Raw genomic sequence first — 15,105 nt, forward strand, 5'->3', positions numbered from 1 at the left:
TCCCTCTAACTAAAAGACGATTTAAAATTTGGAAGTTCTTCAGGTATGTAAGGAAAAGTCAGAAAAATAAATTAATGGAGAAAGAAAATTAATGGTTGGCTTGCAGAACACTCTTGAAGGGAAAACAAAACTCCCACAAGAGTACTTATATTCTCTTATAAATTCTTTCTGGTCTTTTCTTAGTGCAAGATGAACTTGGGTAAGAGGAGACTGCCTGTTTTTATACATTCCTGAAGGAATGGTGTGCATTAAGGGTTACTTGAAATCGTATTATTTGCCTCGCCTATAGTACATATTACATCAGTTCTCTAATTTAGTGCCACTCCTTCTCTGGCCACTACCCAAAACAACGTGCTGAAACCTGCGGAAACCACAGTCACCGCAAAAACTCCAAGTCCCATAATGCTCGAAGGGCAGTCTCTACCGCCTCTTCGCAAGAGCAGCGTTTTCGGTACTGGGAGTTGTAGTCATTCAGGGCTTCACTTCCGGTAAGTTGGGGGAAGGGCGCGCCTCCTGAGAACTACATTTCCCAGGAGGCTATGCGCATCCTTCTCCGCCCCCGCTGGCGTCAGGCTCCACCTCTCCCGCTCCTCCCTCACTGGGCTGCACCGGTCACGCCTTCCTGTTAGTCCGAGCAGGGAGAAGTTCACTCAGATCAGCTGATCCTAACTGACAACAGGAGAGGAGGAAGCCCGGGAGGTAGCGAAGGAGGAGGCGGGTGGAGATGGAGAGGAGGATGGATCCACCGGTGCCCTGAGGAACAGCCTCCGTCTGCACCGGCGCCCCGGGGTCCCCCGACGCCGCCTCGCCGCAGCAGAGCTGCTTCGTGGTGGGGTTCCCGGGACGCCGCGGTCGGGGAGGGAAGGGCACGGCCCTGCGCCGGACGAACGCTAGCCCTGGAGCTCCCTCCTTCCCCGGGAGGAAGGGGGGGGCGGGTGCGGCGGGGGTGGAGGTGGGGGTGGGGTGGTATAAACAATGGATTCGGCTCTGGCCTCTGCCAGCGTGGGGGGGATTTGGGGGGACCTTCTTTGTTCTTAGACCTTGCTCCTGCCCCTCGGGTTGTGGTGGTGGTGTCCGGAAGGAAGGAAGGGTGAGGAATCCCCGGCTGGAGAGAGGCGTCGAGGTGGGAGGCCGAGTGGGCAGATTGTTTGCTTGGGTCTGGTGGGCGGAGAGGTATCTTTTTGAAGGTTGGTTTTATTTTTTTCTCAATTGTGACAAATTTTGATTTTTATTAACGTTGTGGGAGCTGGTTGGGCACTTCTGTGATTAGGGTGTAAATAAGGTCTCCTAGTCACTCCTTTCGCCTTCCTTGTTTATCTAAAAATAAGATGGATAGATTGATTACTGTATGGGAGGAGTGAATACCCGAAAGGAGGGCTTTACATTTCCTTGGAGCGTTAGTTTGGGTGTCGAGGCGAAGGGGAGTTAGGAATATGATTGTGACAGAAAGCCCCTTTCTTGCCCCAGTTATCTATCTATTTTCTTTCTTTCTTTCTCTCTCTCTTTTTTTTAAGCTATTTTAAAGTTGGGTTTTGAGTGACAAAGAGAAGAATTATTTGTTTTAACTCACTTCAGGCCTGGCTTTGCAGTGGGCCATAGTGGAGGAATTCTGTCTCCTGTTGCTCCCTTTTTTTTGCAGTTAGACAAAAGGAAGTACAATAATTGTTTTTAATTGGTTTTAAACATGGAATGGTGACTCTTGTTTCCAGGTTTAGAGTCGTTAATAAGCATCTGTCTAGAGTTGAAGCAATCCAGTCACAAGGTTAATTGGATCTGCACAGGACTTTGATGGAGCTAAAGTTTATTATTATTGTTTCTTTAGCTTTTTACAAGCGTCTTTCTCCACCTCTCCCAATTGTGGGGTGCAGGTAGGGGTGCAGAGGGTTGTCCCTCCAAGGACTATTTGCTTAGTGCTTTTGATTCTTAATTTAATAACTGAGGGAGCAGAGAATTTCAGTCTGGGAAATAAAGCAACACAGTTTCTTAAATGCCTTGAGACTAGAGGTAGTGGTTGTTTTCAAAAGGAGCGGGCTTAACCATGATTTTGAGGAGAAATTTCTAGGATCAGAATGAGCCAGTGTGATTTTTACAAGCGAGAGTGAGAGTTCTCATGGGAGTTTTGGCCTATTTAATCACAATCTTTTTTTTTTTTTTAAGGTGCATTTTTGTTTTTAGATGAGTGAAATCCTTTTCCTGCCTCTATTCTAGGTATCCTCTGAAATACTGACTTGAGCTGCATAATATTGAAAAGCTCCTGACCACTCTCTTTCATTACCAAAACCTTGTGTCTGAGGCCCCATGCATGCGCCCACCTCAGTGAACCCATCAGATCTCTCTCAGATAGCCATAACAGACCCTCTCAAGTTAATTTTAACCACATATTTGCCTGCACTTTATGGAGGATGAAACTATCAAACCAAGTCAACGTTGCTGCTGATTCAGGAGTCTTGGCAGCAGGAAGTTAAACATCCAAACATTTGTAAATGTGTGAAGAATTCTAATAAGACATCGAATGTTTTTTTAAAAACATTTTTTTTAAGGGTGTTCAGAACCCTGTGGAGGCTGTGCTCAGTCTTCGGACTCAACGCCTTTGTCTTCACTTCTGGGGAAAGCCCAGGTACCGTTATATGGTAGGTGCTTTCCTTCCCGGTCTGAATATGAGTGCACAGACTTCCCCAGCAGAGAAGGGCCTGAACCCTGGGCTGCTGTGCCAGGAGAGTTACACCTGCAGCGGGACTGACGAAGCCGTCTTCGAGTGTGACGAGTGCTGCAGCCTGCAGTGTCTCCGCTGCGAGGAGGAGCTCCATCGGCAGGAGCGCCTGAGAAACCATGAGCGGATCAGACTCAAAGCTGGCCACATCCCTTACTGTGACCCCTGCAAGGGCCCCAGTGGGCATTCTCCAGGTATGAAGCAGAGGGCGGTCGTGAGGTGCCAGACCTGTAAAATCAACCTGTGCCTGGAGTGCCAGAAGAGGACTCATTCTGGGGGTAACAGAAGGAGGCACCCTGTTACTGTGTACCATGTGGCTAAGGTCCAGGAGTTGCTGGAGGAAGAAGGGATGGATGAGGACACCAAGAGGAAGAAGATGACTGAGAAGGTTGTGAGTTTCCTCCTAGTAGATGAGAATGAAGAAATTCAGGTAAGCGCTCAGTGGTAGTAGGATTCATGTGGTGGCGGAACCCATCCGATGTTGGCAGCTGGCTCTCGGGGGAGGTCCAGGAGGAGCTCGCATTTTAATCAGTAAGAGGCAAGACCCTGGAAAGCTTAAATCTGTGTGGAGTCAGATTTAGTTTCTTACCAGCTGCATGACCTTGGGCTGAATTACTTTACCTCTCTGAGCCTTAGTTTTCTCATTTATAAACTGGGGACAGTGCCTAGTTCCCTGGGTTATAGTGAGGATGAAATGACACAGTGTCTGTAAAGCCTGTTACCTAATGAACGCTCAGTGTGTGGTAGCTGTCATTCTTATTTTTAGGATTATCATCAGGAAGAACTGATTTAGAACAGTTTTCTCAACGAGAGCACTTTGGCAAGTTGTGAATACATGTGAATGAGGAGGGACTGTGTGTGTGCAGGGCAAGAGACACTGACTTCTGGTGGGTCCCATAGGAGTGCAAAGCTGTAAGTCGTCACCCTGCTAACTCCGTTTAGCGACAGGTGTTTGAAAAGTGGCTTTTCGTAAGGGTAGCATCCTCTCCAGATGACCTCTTATTTTCATGTATTGGCTTCTGATCAATAGAAGCCAGTAAGGGCATCCGGGATTACAGAAGGACTGGAGAATATTTGATTTGATTCTGAGCTGGGGAGAGGGTGGCGTCTGATAGGAGCAAGTTGGGGAGATGGAAGTGTGTGACAGGGGCGATTGGGGAAGGGGTAGTGAAGGTAGTACAATGATCATGTCTATACTTTCAAATGAAGACTGCTTCATTTCACACCCTGGCGTCACTCACTGGCTGTATAACCAAGGGCAAGTTATTTAAACTCCATGCCTCAATTTCACTTCTGCATGGCAGCAGTAGTTGAGAGGATTCAAAGAAATTAGGAATAGAAATGGAAAGGCCCTTATCACAGGGCCTGGCACGTGGAGTCCAGTACCACTTTGTTGTGTTTGTCAGTATCAGGAAGTGTTTGTGGTACATTCAGTACTTTGAGCTGTGATGACTCCTCAAGTCTCCAGGTTGGAGGAGTACCTTCGTAAGTTACCGCTTGAAAACTTTCTAATTACCCGGTGAGTATTTTTCATCTGTCTTTCTCCACCTTAGATAAGGTTATGGAAATGAATTATGTCATGCTTTCTGTGTACGTCTATTGTCAGCTAAATACTTAGCTAACACAGGCTTTCTTGCTTGGTTGAGAGGAACTAATAGAGTTATGGAAGAGTGAGCCAGATCCCATTCTGCCTCCCGTGCTAGCAATAATGTCTCCTCGATGGATTCTGCTCTAATTGGGTGACAGTGTGCACTAAATGTTTTACAAATGGAACACTTGGATTTGGATGATTCCTGTTGGTTTTGCCACCAGTTCTCTTTAATGTCAGCCTTTGGAAAGTCATACTTCGAATTGTTGTCACTTTTGTAAAATGAGAGGAAGATTTGGGATGGACCAGTGGATATTGTGTCAGCACCAAAAAGAGTATTTTTTGAGGGGAGGAGGATGTATTTTCTTTTTTCTTTTTGTAGCACTGATACATATTTCTTAGCAGAGAATTAAGAAAATATAAGGAAGTGTACTGAAGCAGACAAATCCACCTTTTTTTCTTGTAGTGTGTAATGTGTATATAATTAGGCTGTTTTGTAAAGATTTCTCCCTTCATAAACAGTGACCACTTCCCCGGAAATAACAGCTTATTAATTGTAAGAAGCACTGGTTGGGACTAATGGATGGGACAAGAATTTTGGGTGGTGACTTGTTCTCATAGGGTCATGGTGGAAGAGTACTTGGAGGAAATATCTAGTTCACTTTTCTAATGTGAATGTCTAAAACAATTAGAGAGATGATTGTCTGATATAAATCTAGATGGTGAATTCAGCTAAATTGTAGACTCCTGGAGGGCAGGACCACGTCTTGTGCCCTGGACCACGTACAATGGTGGCCATGCTGTCAGCGCATAAATACTTGATTGGTGATGTCACATCTCAACCTCAGTTTTTTAGAAATGAATATCACATACATACTTAGTAAAAGAAAAAAACAAAACTAAAATCATTTGAAAGGGCATACAATGACAAGTTTCCCTCCCGCTTCATACCCTTAGTCTCCTTCGTTAGAACAATCACTATTAACAGTTAACTACATGCACTTCTAGAGTTTTTTCACGTATACTTACGAATATATATATGTATCCTTTTAATTTTTCAACAAAAAGGGAATCTGATATACTTGCTGTTCTGTCCTTGGCTGTTTTTCACTGAAGGATACATCTTGTAGAACTTTCCTTATCAGCACATTGAGGTCTACCTCAGTATTTAAAGGCTGCCTAGTACTCTGTTGAATGGTTTTTCTACAATTTTAGCCTATTAAGGGATATTTGTGTTATTACAACCAAGGATGTGTTGAATATCCTATAAATCTATTTAGAAATGGAATCTTTTTGTCAAATGATACGTACATTTTAAATTTAGATTGATATTACCAAATTCCTGAACCTTATTTTCTTAGCTTCTGCAGTACTTCTGTGAGTCTCCCCTGGGTTCTGGTCTTGGCTCATGATAGTTAAAATTTCAAGAGCTCTTACTGTGGTGCTTGGCACTGTTCTTAGCATTTGAGCTCATTGAGTCCTGATGAGAACTCTGTGTATTAGTTTCTTACTGTTGCTGTAACAAATTACCACATATTTAGTGGCTTAAAGCAACACAAGTTTATTCTCTTATTGGTTGGAGGTCAGAAGTCCTAAAATGGACCTGATAGGGCTGTGTTCCTTCTGGAAGCTCTAGGGAAGAATGTGTTTCCTTATCTTTCTAGCTTCAAGAGGCCTCCCGCGTACTTTGGCTTTTGGCCCCAGCATCCAGCTTCAAAGCTGGTAGTGTTAACATCTTCCAATCCCTTTCTCTGTCTTTTTTCTTCTGTTGTCACTTGCCTCTCTGTGGCCCTTCTGCCTTCTTCTCACAAGGTCTTTGTGGTTACATTGGATCCACTTGGATAATCCAGTGTAATCTCCCCACCTCAAGGTCCTTAATTCAGTCACATCTGCAGAACCTTTTTGCCCCATGAAGTGACATATTCACAGGTTCTGGGCATTAGGATGTGGACATCTTCGGGGGTGGGCTGGGGTGGGGGGCAATTTCAGCCTACCACACCCTATGAAGTAAGTTGTATGTCTTAGTCAGTTGGGCTGCTATGACAGAATAGCATAGATGGGGTGGCTTAGAAACAACAGAAGTCTATTTCTCACAGTTCTAGAGGCTGGGAAGTTCAAAATCGTAGCACTGACAGATTTAGTGTCTGATGAGGGCTTGGTTCATGACAGCTGTCTTCTCACTGTGTCCTCATATTGCAGAAAGAAGCTCTCTGGGGTCTCTTTTATAAGGGCACTAATCCTATTCATAGGGGTTCTACCCTCATGACATAATCACCTCTCACAGGCCTTACCTCCTAATGCCATCACCTTGGGGGTTAGATTTCAGCATATGCATTTCAGAGGGATACAAGCATTTCGTATATAGCATTGTATTTTCTAGATGAGGACACTGAAACACAGAGAGATGAAGTGACTTGCCAAGATCAAGTTACGATTAGTGGCAGAGGATTTGCGATCTAAGATCCTTGCTCTGTGATACTCCTGTTCTGTCTCACTAGGTCATTTAAACTTTCTAATCAAACTTCATTCTGGTCAATAGCATCAACTCACCAGTTCCTCATGGCTGCTGTGAGAATCAAATGAAACATAGCTCTATGTAAATGCAAGACATTACCACTGAAGAACTCCTTCCTCGTAGCAGTGAAGATTCCATGATTTAGGCCCCAACTTTGTTTTTCTTTTCATGTTTCTAGGCATTTGTGGGTTTTGATCATTTTCAGTTTAGTACATAGGGATTATTTTAGTAGCTTGTAGGCTGTTACTCTTGCATGTGGTTCCCTCAAATTCTCTGGCCTAGAGTCTCCTAAGATTTGTTGTTTGTGATTTGAGTATTATTTAGTTTCTTTTGGAAGACCTAAAAGGACAAAAAGCTTCCTTTTGGTGGTGACAATTTTATCATTACCTTGTTGCCATTTGAGTGTATACTAGAATGGCAAATTTGAGGAGAGACTGACTTTTGGTCTCAGAAGCAGGAACTCATTGGTGGCTTTTAAATGGACACATCTGGCCTACTAGCCAAAGACATTCATTCATTCATCACATTTACTGAGTATATGTTCTGGTGCCAGGCATTTTCTAGGCTCCAGGAAAGCAGAGTTCACACATGTCAAACACATAAAAAGGTGGTTCAGATGAATAATCAAGGAAGAGTGACTGGGAAGCCACTTTTGCCGGATAGTTAGGGAAGGTTTCATTGTAAAGGTGACTTTTAAGCAAAGACCTGTTGGTTAATACTACCTGGGGAAATAGACCTCCAGACAGAGGGGAATGAGAACAGAAAGCAGGGGGGATGGCATGTTTGAGTAGAGAAAGAATGCCTGTGTGGCTGGAGTGAGCTGGAGAGAGTGGTGAGGATAGAGGTGCAGAGGTAAGCGGGTGCCACATCCTGTGGGGCCTTGTAGGCCAGGGAAATAAGTGTGGATTTTAAGTGTAATGGGAAGCACCAGACTGCTTTATGCTAGAAGGTCACAGGAGCTGCTGTGAAGACTAGATTGTAGTGACTGTGGGAGGACAAGAGGGAAAGCAGGGAAACCACTTAGGAGGCTATTGAAGATGCTGAGGGGAGAGGTGGCTTCCGTTTGGTGCGATCAGTGACATGGTGACATGGAAAGACATTGATGAATTTGGGACAAAGTTTGGATGTAAAACGGGAATGCTGATATATTAGGTGGAGGGGTGAGGGAATGAGAGAACTCAGTGGTGACTCCTAGGCATTTGGTTTGTGCAAATAACACCTGCCTAATACCCCAGGTTTTATTGACTTAAATTGATAAAACTTTAAGAACTCAATTCACACAATAAAGAGAGTTAAAATAATCTCATTTGGTATTGTCTAACACAGTAGTTCTCAGCCAGGAGAGATTTTGCTCCCGCAGGGGGCATTGGGCAATGTTTGGAGACATCTCTGGTTGTCACAGCTGGGGGATGGGGATTATGTGCTACTGGCTAGTGGATAGAGGCCAGGATGCTGCTAAATATCTTAAAAGGCATAGGGCAGGGCTTCCCTGGTGGCGCAGTGGTTGGGAGTCTGCCTGCTGATGCAGGGGACGCGGGTTCGTGCCCCGGTCCGGGAGGATCCCATGTGCCGTGGAGCGGCTGGGCCCGTGAGCCATGGCCACTGAGCCTGCGCGTCCGGAGCCTGTGCTCCGCAACGGGAGAGGCCACAACAGTGAGAGGCCCACGTACCGAAGGGGGAAAAAAAAAAAGGCATAGGGCAACCTCCACATGAAGAATTATTTGGTACAAAATGTCAAGAGTGCTGAGATTGAGAAAACTCATCTAAGAGATGAAGGTTCGATGTGATAGGAGATCTGGATTCCAGTGAAGTGGAGAACATTTAACCAATACACCACTTTTTCCTCCCTCTTTTGGTTCTGTTCGTTCCTCAGAGGTAATTTAACTGAAATCAGTATTCTCTTTTGGCATATTTTGTAACCTTTCTAGTGAAATGGTTAGACTTTCTGTGTTGTATTCATTGATTTTTCTAGACCTTAGTGGAACTGTACTTGGAAAACCAAATGACTCATGGACCCTTTATTTAGAGCCGCAATAAGTAAATGATCCACACTGACAAGTCATCTATAATCTCTTGAAGTTAGAGAGGACACCCTTAGCAAATAAATCAAAGGTTAAAAGAATAAAGTTCTAACAGTTAGAGTTCTTAGTGGAGGTAGGGGGTAGTATTTTCCTATCGGTTGAGTCTTGTGAGGGATGCAGACACCTTGTCTTACCAGAATATTTCTACTCACAGAGAAAAGGTGAAAAAAATCATATATATGTATATAATAAAATTATATGTCTATATATAAGTTTAATATATATATAAATATTTAAACCCCATACAGGTTTTTCTTTCACAACCACTTTATTCTCCACTGTCTCTTTTCTACAAACCTCCTATAACTTCCCTCTTTCCAAGAGAATAGAGCAGCACACTGGCAAGCAATTGCCCCTGTTTCATCTTCATGCTGACTGGCCCCTGATGGTAGCAGATCTGCGGAGCTTTTCATGCCAAAAGACTCTGAAGTTAAATCCCTCCTGCTGAACATGCAGGGTGATAGGGAAGCCCAGTGACCCAGGAGTGGTCAATGAGAAGCTAAGAAAGTGTCCCCTGGGGCAGGCCCTCCTGGACTCAGAAATAGACAGCCTTGGTCCCTGACTGAAAGGGAAGGCCAAGGTGAGTCTTCAAGTCCTTCCTTCAGTGAGTCAGTGGTGGACCTCATGTCACTGAGACCGTTCCTTTAAGAAGACCCATCACGTTGTTTGGCTGCTTCACTTGTTTACAGTCCCAGAATAGTGTGGCTCAAAATACTGGGACTTGGCTTTTTTTTTTTTTTTAATTGGCTAAAAGAGACATTATTCTAGTGGGATTCAGGAATGGAAAAGAGCAGAGGATGTTTTTGTACTGTATGAGAATCCTTGACCACAAACTGCCTGTGCTGGTCTGCCCCATTTTTGTGCTCCTTCTTTCTTAGACTCCCCTGCTGGTGACCCCTTGGCCTTGTCTTCCGCTTCCTGGTCTAGGGCACCTTTCTGGGGCTTGCTCTTTCCAGGATCTCTGTTTCAAACAGGCTGGCAGAAACCCCTCAGGACTTAACTGGTCAATAGGTCAGGAGCCTGGGGATCATAATCTTCTAAATTGTGGAACTTCCCCATTTTTCTCTTTGAATGGTCAAACTTTTATAATGTAAGGGCTAATTTTGGTGCTGTGGCTGGTTAGCCCTTTGGCAAATTCTGGTCAGAACACAAATATATTTACAGTCACTTATTAGGTGCCATATTAAAAAATGTAACCAAAAAAAATTCCTATGGATCTGCTTAGGAGCTGTCTGTCAAAATAATAAGCAGTAATTGGTAGAACAGCAAAGGCTCCCTCCACCTCCCCCACCTTTTACTCATAGAAACTCAAGTAAAAGCCCCTTTTGTTTAGTAATAGTAGTAAGGGGAGGGCATTGTATGTATTACTGGGAAACCAGGATTGAGGATGACTCAGACAAACAGGAAGATGAAAGAGCCCCTATTATGTGCCTCTGGTTTCTGCTCCGCATCTTCTGAGCTCTCTCAGCCTTGGGCTCATTCAGTTGTAACAGGCTCCTGGCATTTAACCTGGGAGGCTATTTTGTTTAGTCCAAGGCTGTTTAAAATTTGACACATACAAGCCATCAAAACCACTGTGAGTCAGCTTTTCAGGGAACCTATCTTTAACTATTTCAAGTTACCTCCAGTTTGTGTGATTCTAATTTTTTCTGGTCTGTCAGTTCCTTGAAGTGATTGATTTTTTTTTGGAATTCAGCAAACATTTGGCTTTTTGAGTCAGGGTTAATATAAAAGGCAGATTTCTTATTAAGTTGACAGTGTATGTTTTCCCTGTGGATGCATCTCCTGGCTGTACCACTCTTGAGTTTATCCTGCAGATTGTGTCACATGGAAGCCTTCTGATGGCTGGCTGGACTTTTCAGGGGAGTCCTGCCTGCTTTGGGAAGAGCTCCCAAGAGATTATCTCTGGCTGAGATTAGAACTGCTAAATGTATTGAGCACATTTGATCAGTGAGGGGCAACCAGAGGCAAGCTAATGGGTGAGACCACAAAGGAGGGAAAGAAAACAAGGATGTAGAGAGCTCCAGGCAAGAAGAATTGGAAACACCTATGGGAAGGGACACAGAGGAACTTTTGGAGGCAGGAAAGGGTGGATGTTTCCCTGGAGGATGTTTTGTTCATTTTGCCCCTCTTTTCAATGGCTTTTGGCCAGTAATTAAGAGGCTCTCTTTGACAAGTTTGTGAGGTTAGCTTGGTGTCCTTGGGCAGAGAAGTATGTATACCCACCATACGTAAGCACCTGACCTCTGGCTTGACTTCACTGGAGGATGATCTGTTTTCTGGTAGCTTCTGGAATTTTTTTTCCTCCTTCCTGATTTTCTTCTACTTGTTGACTGGATTACTGCTGTCTTTCCCAGGGAATTTGACTCTAGATGTTAGAGTACTGGAAGAGAACAGACAGAGCCTGATTCTGGCATGTAGACACAGACACCCCAGGTTCAAGTTAAGAGAGAACATAATCCCGAGCCATTCAGCAGTCATAGAGTATTCTAGAAATTCCTCTACTTCTCAGCCCATTCTCCTGCCTGACGAATATGTCATCTACATGGCTAAACTGTTTTCCATAATCTCTCATAACCTTTTCTTTCAAAGAGCTTAATTCAGTTTACAAGTATCATTCAACAGCAGTCATAAACATTTATTGAGTGTCAATTATATGCCTTATTAGTTTGAGTAATCTCTGTGAAAAATACTTGAAAATGAAAATTCAGCGGTTAAGCAAGACTGGGGAGGGATGGCAGAGCCCTTCATTCCTGGGAAAGCCTCACTATCTTTTGCAGTTGTCTCTGAGTAGAGGCTGTTTGAGAATCCTGTAATTCTTTCTGCACACCCTTTCTGGTCCTTGTGGCCAGTAATTTGTTCCATTGTGTGGATATACTGTGATATCTGCACTCAGTGTCGATGGACATTTTGTAGACCATATATATTGTTTGATTATTGTCTTTCTTCTCTCCATTACAATGTAAGCTTTATGAGGGCAGTGATTTTTTTAAATTGGGGTATAATTCATGTAACATAAAATTAACCATTTTAAAGCGAACAGTTCATTGGTATTTGGTATATTCACAATGTTGTGCAGCTACCACCTCTGTCTAGTTCTAAAACATTTTCATCATCCCAAAAGAAAGCCCTGTACCTGTTAAGCAGTCCATCCCAGAGGGCAGTGGTTTTTTGTGTGTGTCTTTTTTATACAACGTTTATTATTTTCCAATTATAAAAATAACAGACTTATCATGTTAAAATACTGAAAATACAGAACTACAGAAAAGTATACAGTTTTATCTTAATTTTACAATAGAAGAAAGCCACTAGTATCTCAACCCTTTTTAAGGTTCCATTTACTTTTTTCAAAAATAGTTTTATTGAGATATAATTCACATACCATACGATTCACCTGTTTGAAGTGTACAGTTTAATGGCTTTTAGTATATTCACAGATCTATGCACCCATCATCACAGTCAATTTTAGAACATTTTGATCAGACAGTGATTTTTTTCCCCTTCTGTTCATCCTCATCTAGGACAGTGTTTGGCATATGGTAGGCACTCAAATAATATTTGTCGAATGAATAAAACGCATTAATGAGAATAAATCAGTTTAATCATTATTCAGCAAACATTTAATGAGTGCCTACGATGTGCTGACAACTGAGGGAGATAGAAAGTGGCACTAAGACACTGAACTCGCCCTTGAGGAGAGGACAGTCGAGCGGTAATAGAAAACAAATATGTAGGGAATTCCCTGGTGGTCCAGTTGTTAAGACTTGGGCTTCCACTGACCCCGGTTTGATCCCTGGTTGGGGAACTGATATCCCACAAGCTGCTCAGTGAGCAACAACAACCACAACAACCAAATACATAGACGTAAGGTGGGGCTTCCCTGGTGGTGCAGTGGTCAGGAGTCTGCCTGCCAATGCAGGGGACATGGGTTCCAGCCCTGCTCCGGGAAGATCCCACATGCCGCAGAGCAGCTAAGCCCGTGCGCCACAACTACTGAGCCTGCGCTCTAGAGCCCGCGAGCCACAACTACTGAGCCTGTGAGCCATGACTACTGAAGCCCATGCGCCTAGAGCCCGTGCTCTGCAACAAGAGAAGCCACCGCAATAAGAAGCCCGCAGACCACAAGGGAGAGTAGCCCCTGCTCGCCGCAACTAGAGAAAGCCTGCACAGACCAACGAAGACCCAACACAGCCAAAAATAAAATAAATAAAATAAATAAGTTAAAAAACAAAAAGAAATAAGTTGAATGACCGTAGAGCAGTACAGAGAGGTCATTATGGAAATTCAGAGGAGGGTGATATTGCTGGAGTGGTTACTATTGTTATTTAAATAGTTATATGCAATACTGTTACTTCACCAGGGCTCCACTATCACATTCCATGTAGAACAGAAACCAGGCCCCTTTCAATGTCCACCTCAGACATCAAAGATCTCCTTATAAAGCTGTGTCATCTATTAAGATCTTCGACATAAACTTTGAGAAAGGCACTTTAGGGAGTCTCTAGTGTACTAATAATTCTTGGAATCATGGGACCTTGTTGTTATGAAGACAATGTTTTCTTATGCATAATATATGTATTATGCAATCTTATAACAGCTTTTTAAAAAAATTATTTTGGTTGCATCGGGTCTTCATTGCTGCGTGTGGGCTTTCTCTAGTTGCGGCAAGCAGGGGCTACTATTTGTTGTAGTGCGCGGGTTTTTCATTGCGGTGGCTTCTCTTGTTGCGGAGCACGGGCTCTAGGCACGTGGGCTTCAGTAGTTGTGGCTCGTGGGCTCAGTAGTTGTGGCTCGCGGGCTCTAGAGCACAGGCTCAGTAGTTGTGGCGCATGGGCTTAGTTGCTCTGCGGCATGTGGGATCTTCCTGGAGCAGGGCTCACACCCGTGTCCCCTGCATTGGCAGGCGGATTTTTAACCACTGCACCACCAGGGAAGTCCTAACAGCTTTTTTTTTTTTAATTGAAAATATACATCCTTTTGAGGGAGGGAGTGTTATGTGTTGAGTAAGTTTCTTCCTTGTCCCATTATCCCTGATTCTTTAAGGAGGCATTTATTGGAAACCTTCCCTCAGGAGGGTTTTTGCTTGGGATAGATAATGTAATGAAATTCTGCAGTGGTGGTGATGAGTGTGGCCTAGAGGCAGACTAGGGCAACTGCAGCAGTAATGTCAGTCAGCACTTCTCTCACATTTACTGCATGCTTCCACTGTGCTGAGTGCTTGATGTGCATTAACTCACTTAATCCTCACAGTGACCCCGTAAAGTAGATTGCGTTGTTATCTTCATTTTACAGGAGAGAAAACAGAGGCCCAGAGAAGTTAAATAACTTCTCTATTCTAAAGTCAGTGAGTGGCCGAGGCAGATTGGACCCTTAATGGTAACACTACGCTATTCCCTTCCCCAGAGGGAATATAGCATTTAGACATTCTGTGCTGTGTCCATTCATTCATTTAACAAATAAGTGTAGATTTCCTGTTACGTGTCAGGCTCTGTGCTAGGGCTACAGTGGTGAACAACATAGCCCAGACCCTTGCCAGCCTGGAGTACATTGTAGTGGGAAGCTCAGAACCAGGAATAATGGGAAAATGTTATCAGAGATAGTGGGTGAGGAATGGAGGCTGTGAGCAAGGGTTGAGTAAATTGTCCGTAGTGTGATCCAGGTAGAGGTGGATCTGAACGTAGTTCTTTCTTTTTTTTTTTTTTTTTAACATCTTTATTGGAGTATAATTGCTTTACCATGTTGTGTTAGTTTCTGCTGTACAACAAAGTGAATCAGCTATATGTATACATATATCCCCATATCCCCTCCCTCTTGAGCCTCCCTTCCACCCTCCCTATCCCTCCCCTCTAGGTGGTCACAAAGCACTGAGCTGATCTCCCTGTGCTGTGCAGCTGCTTCCCACTAGCTATCTAGTTTACATTTGGTAGTGTATATATGTCCATACCACTCTCTCACTTCGTCGCAGCCTCCCTTCCCCCCTGTGGCCTCAAGTCTGTTCTCTACGTCTGTGTCTTTATTCCTGCTGTGTCACTAGGTTCATCAGTACCATTTTTCTAGATTCCGTATATATGCGTTAGCATATGGTATTTGTTTTTCTTTCTTAGTCTACTCTGTATGACAGACTCTAGGTCCATCCATCTCATTACAAGTAACTCAATTTCATTATTTTTTATGGCTGAGTAATATTCCATTGTATATATGTTCCACATCT

At 43.7% G+C, this 15,105-nt stretch overlaps 1 protein-coding gene across 7 annotated transcripts in view; it reads left to right on the plus strand.

The window, feature by feature from the left end:
* The first annotated feature begins 637 nt into the window (after positions 1–637).
* ZFYVE1 (zinc finger FYVE-type containing 1) overlaps positions 638–15,105 on the plus strand; it is a 50,226-nt gene continuing 35,758 nt past the window's right edge. For 2 of the 7 annotated variants that reach the window (XM_060095906.1, XM_060095900.1), the window contains exons 1-2: positions 638–829; positions 2,158–3,140. In XM_060095906.1, the coding sequence (XP_059951889.1) occupies positions 2,628–3,140 (513 nt within the window). In that variant the 5' untranslated portion in view covers positions 638–829; positions 2,158–2,627. Of the gene's footprint in view, positions 830–1,014; positions 1,124–2,157; positions 3,141–15,105 lie in introns of those variants that run through there. The other 5 variants (XM_060095901.1, XM_060095903.1, XM_060095905.1 and 2 more) reach the window with 5 other exon arrangements.

This window comes from Mesoplodon densirostris, chromosome 4 (assembly GCF_025265405.1).
Source record: "Mesoplodon densirostris isolate mMesDen1 chromosome 4, mMesDen1 primary haplotype, whole genome shotgun sequence".
Classification (NCBI taxonomy): Eukaryota; Metazoa; Chordata; class Mammalia; order Artiodactyla; family Ziphiidae; genus Mesoplodon; species Mesoplodon densirostris.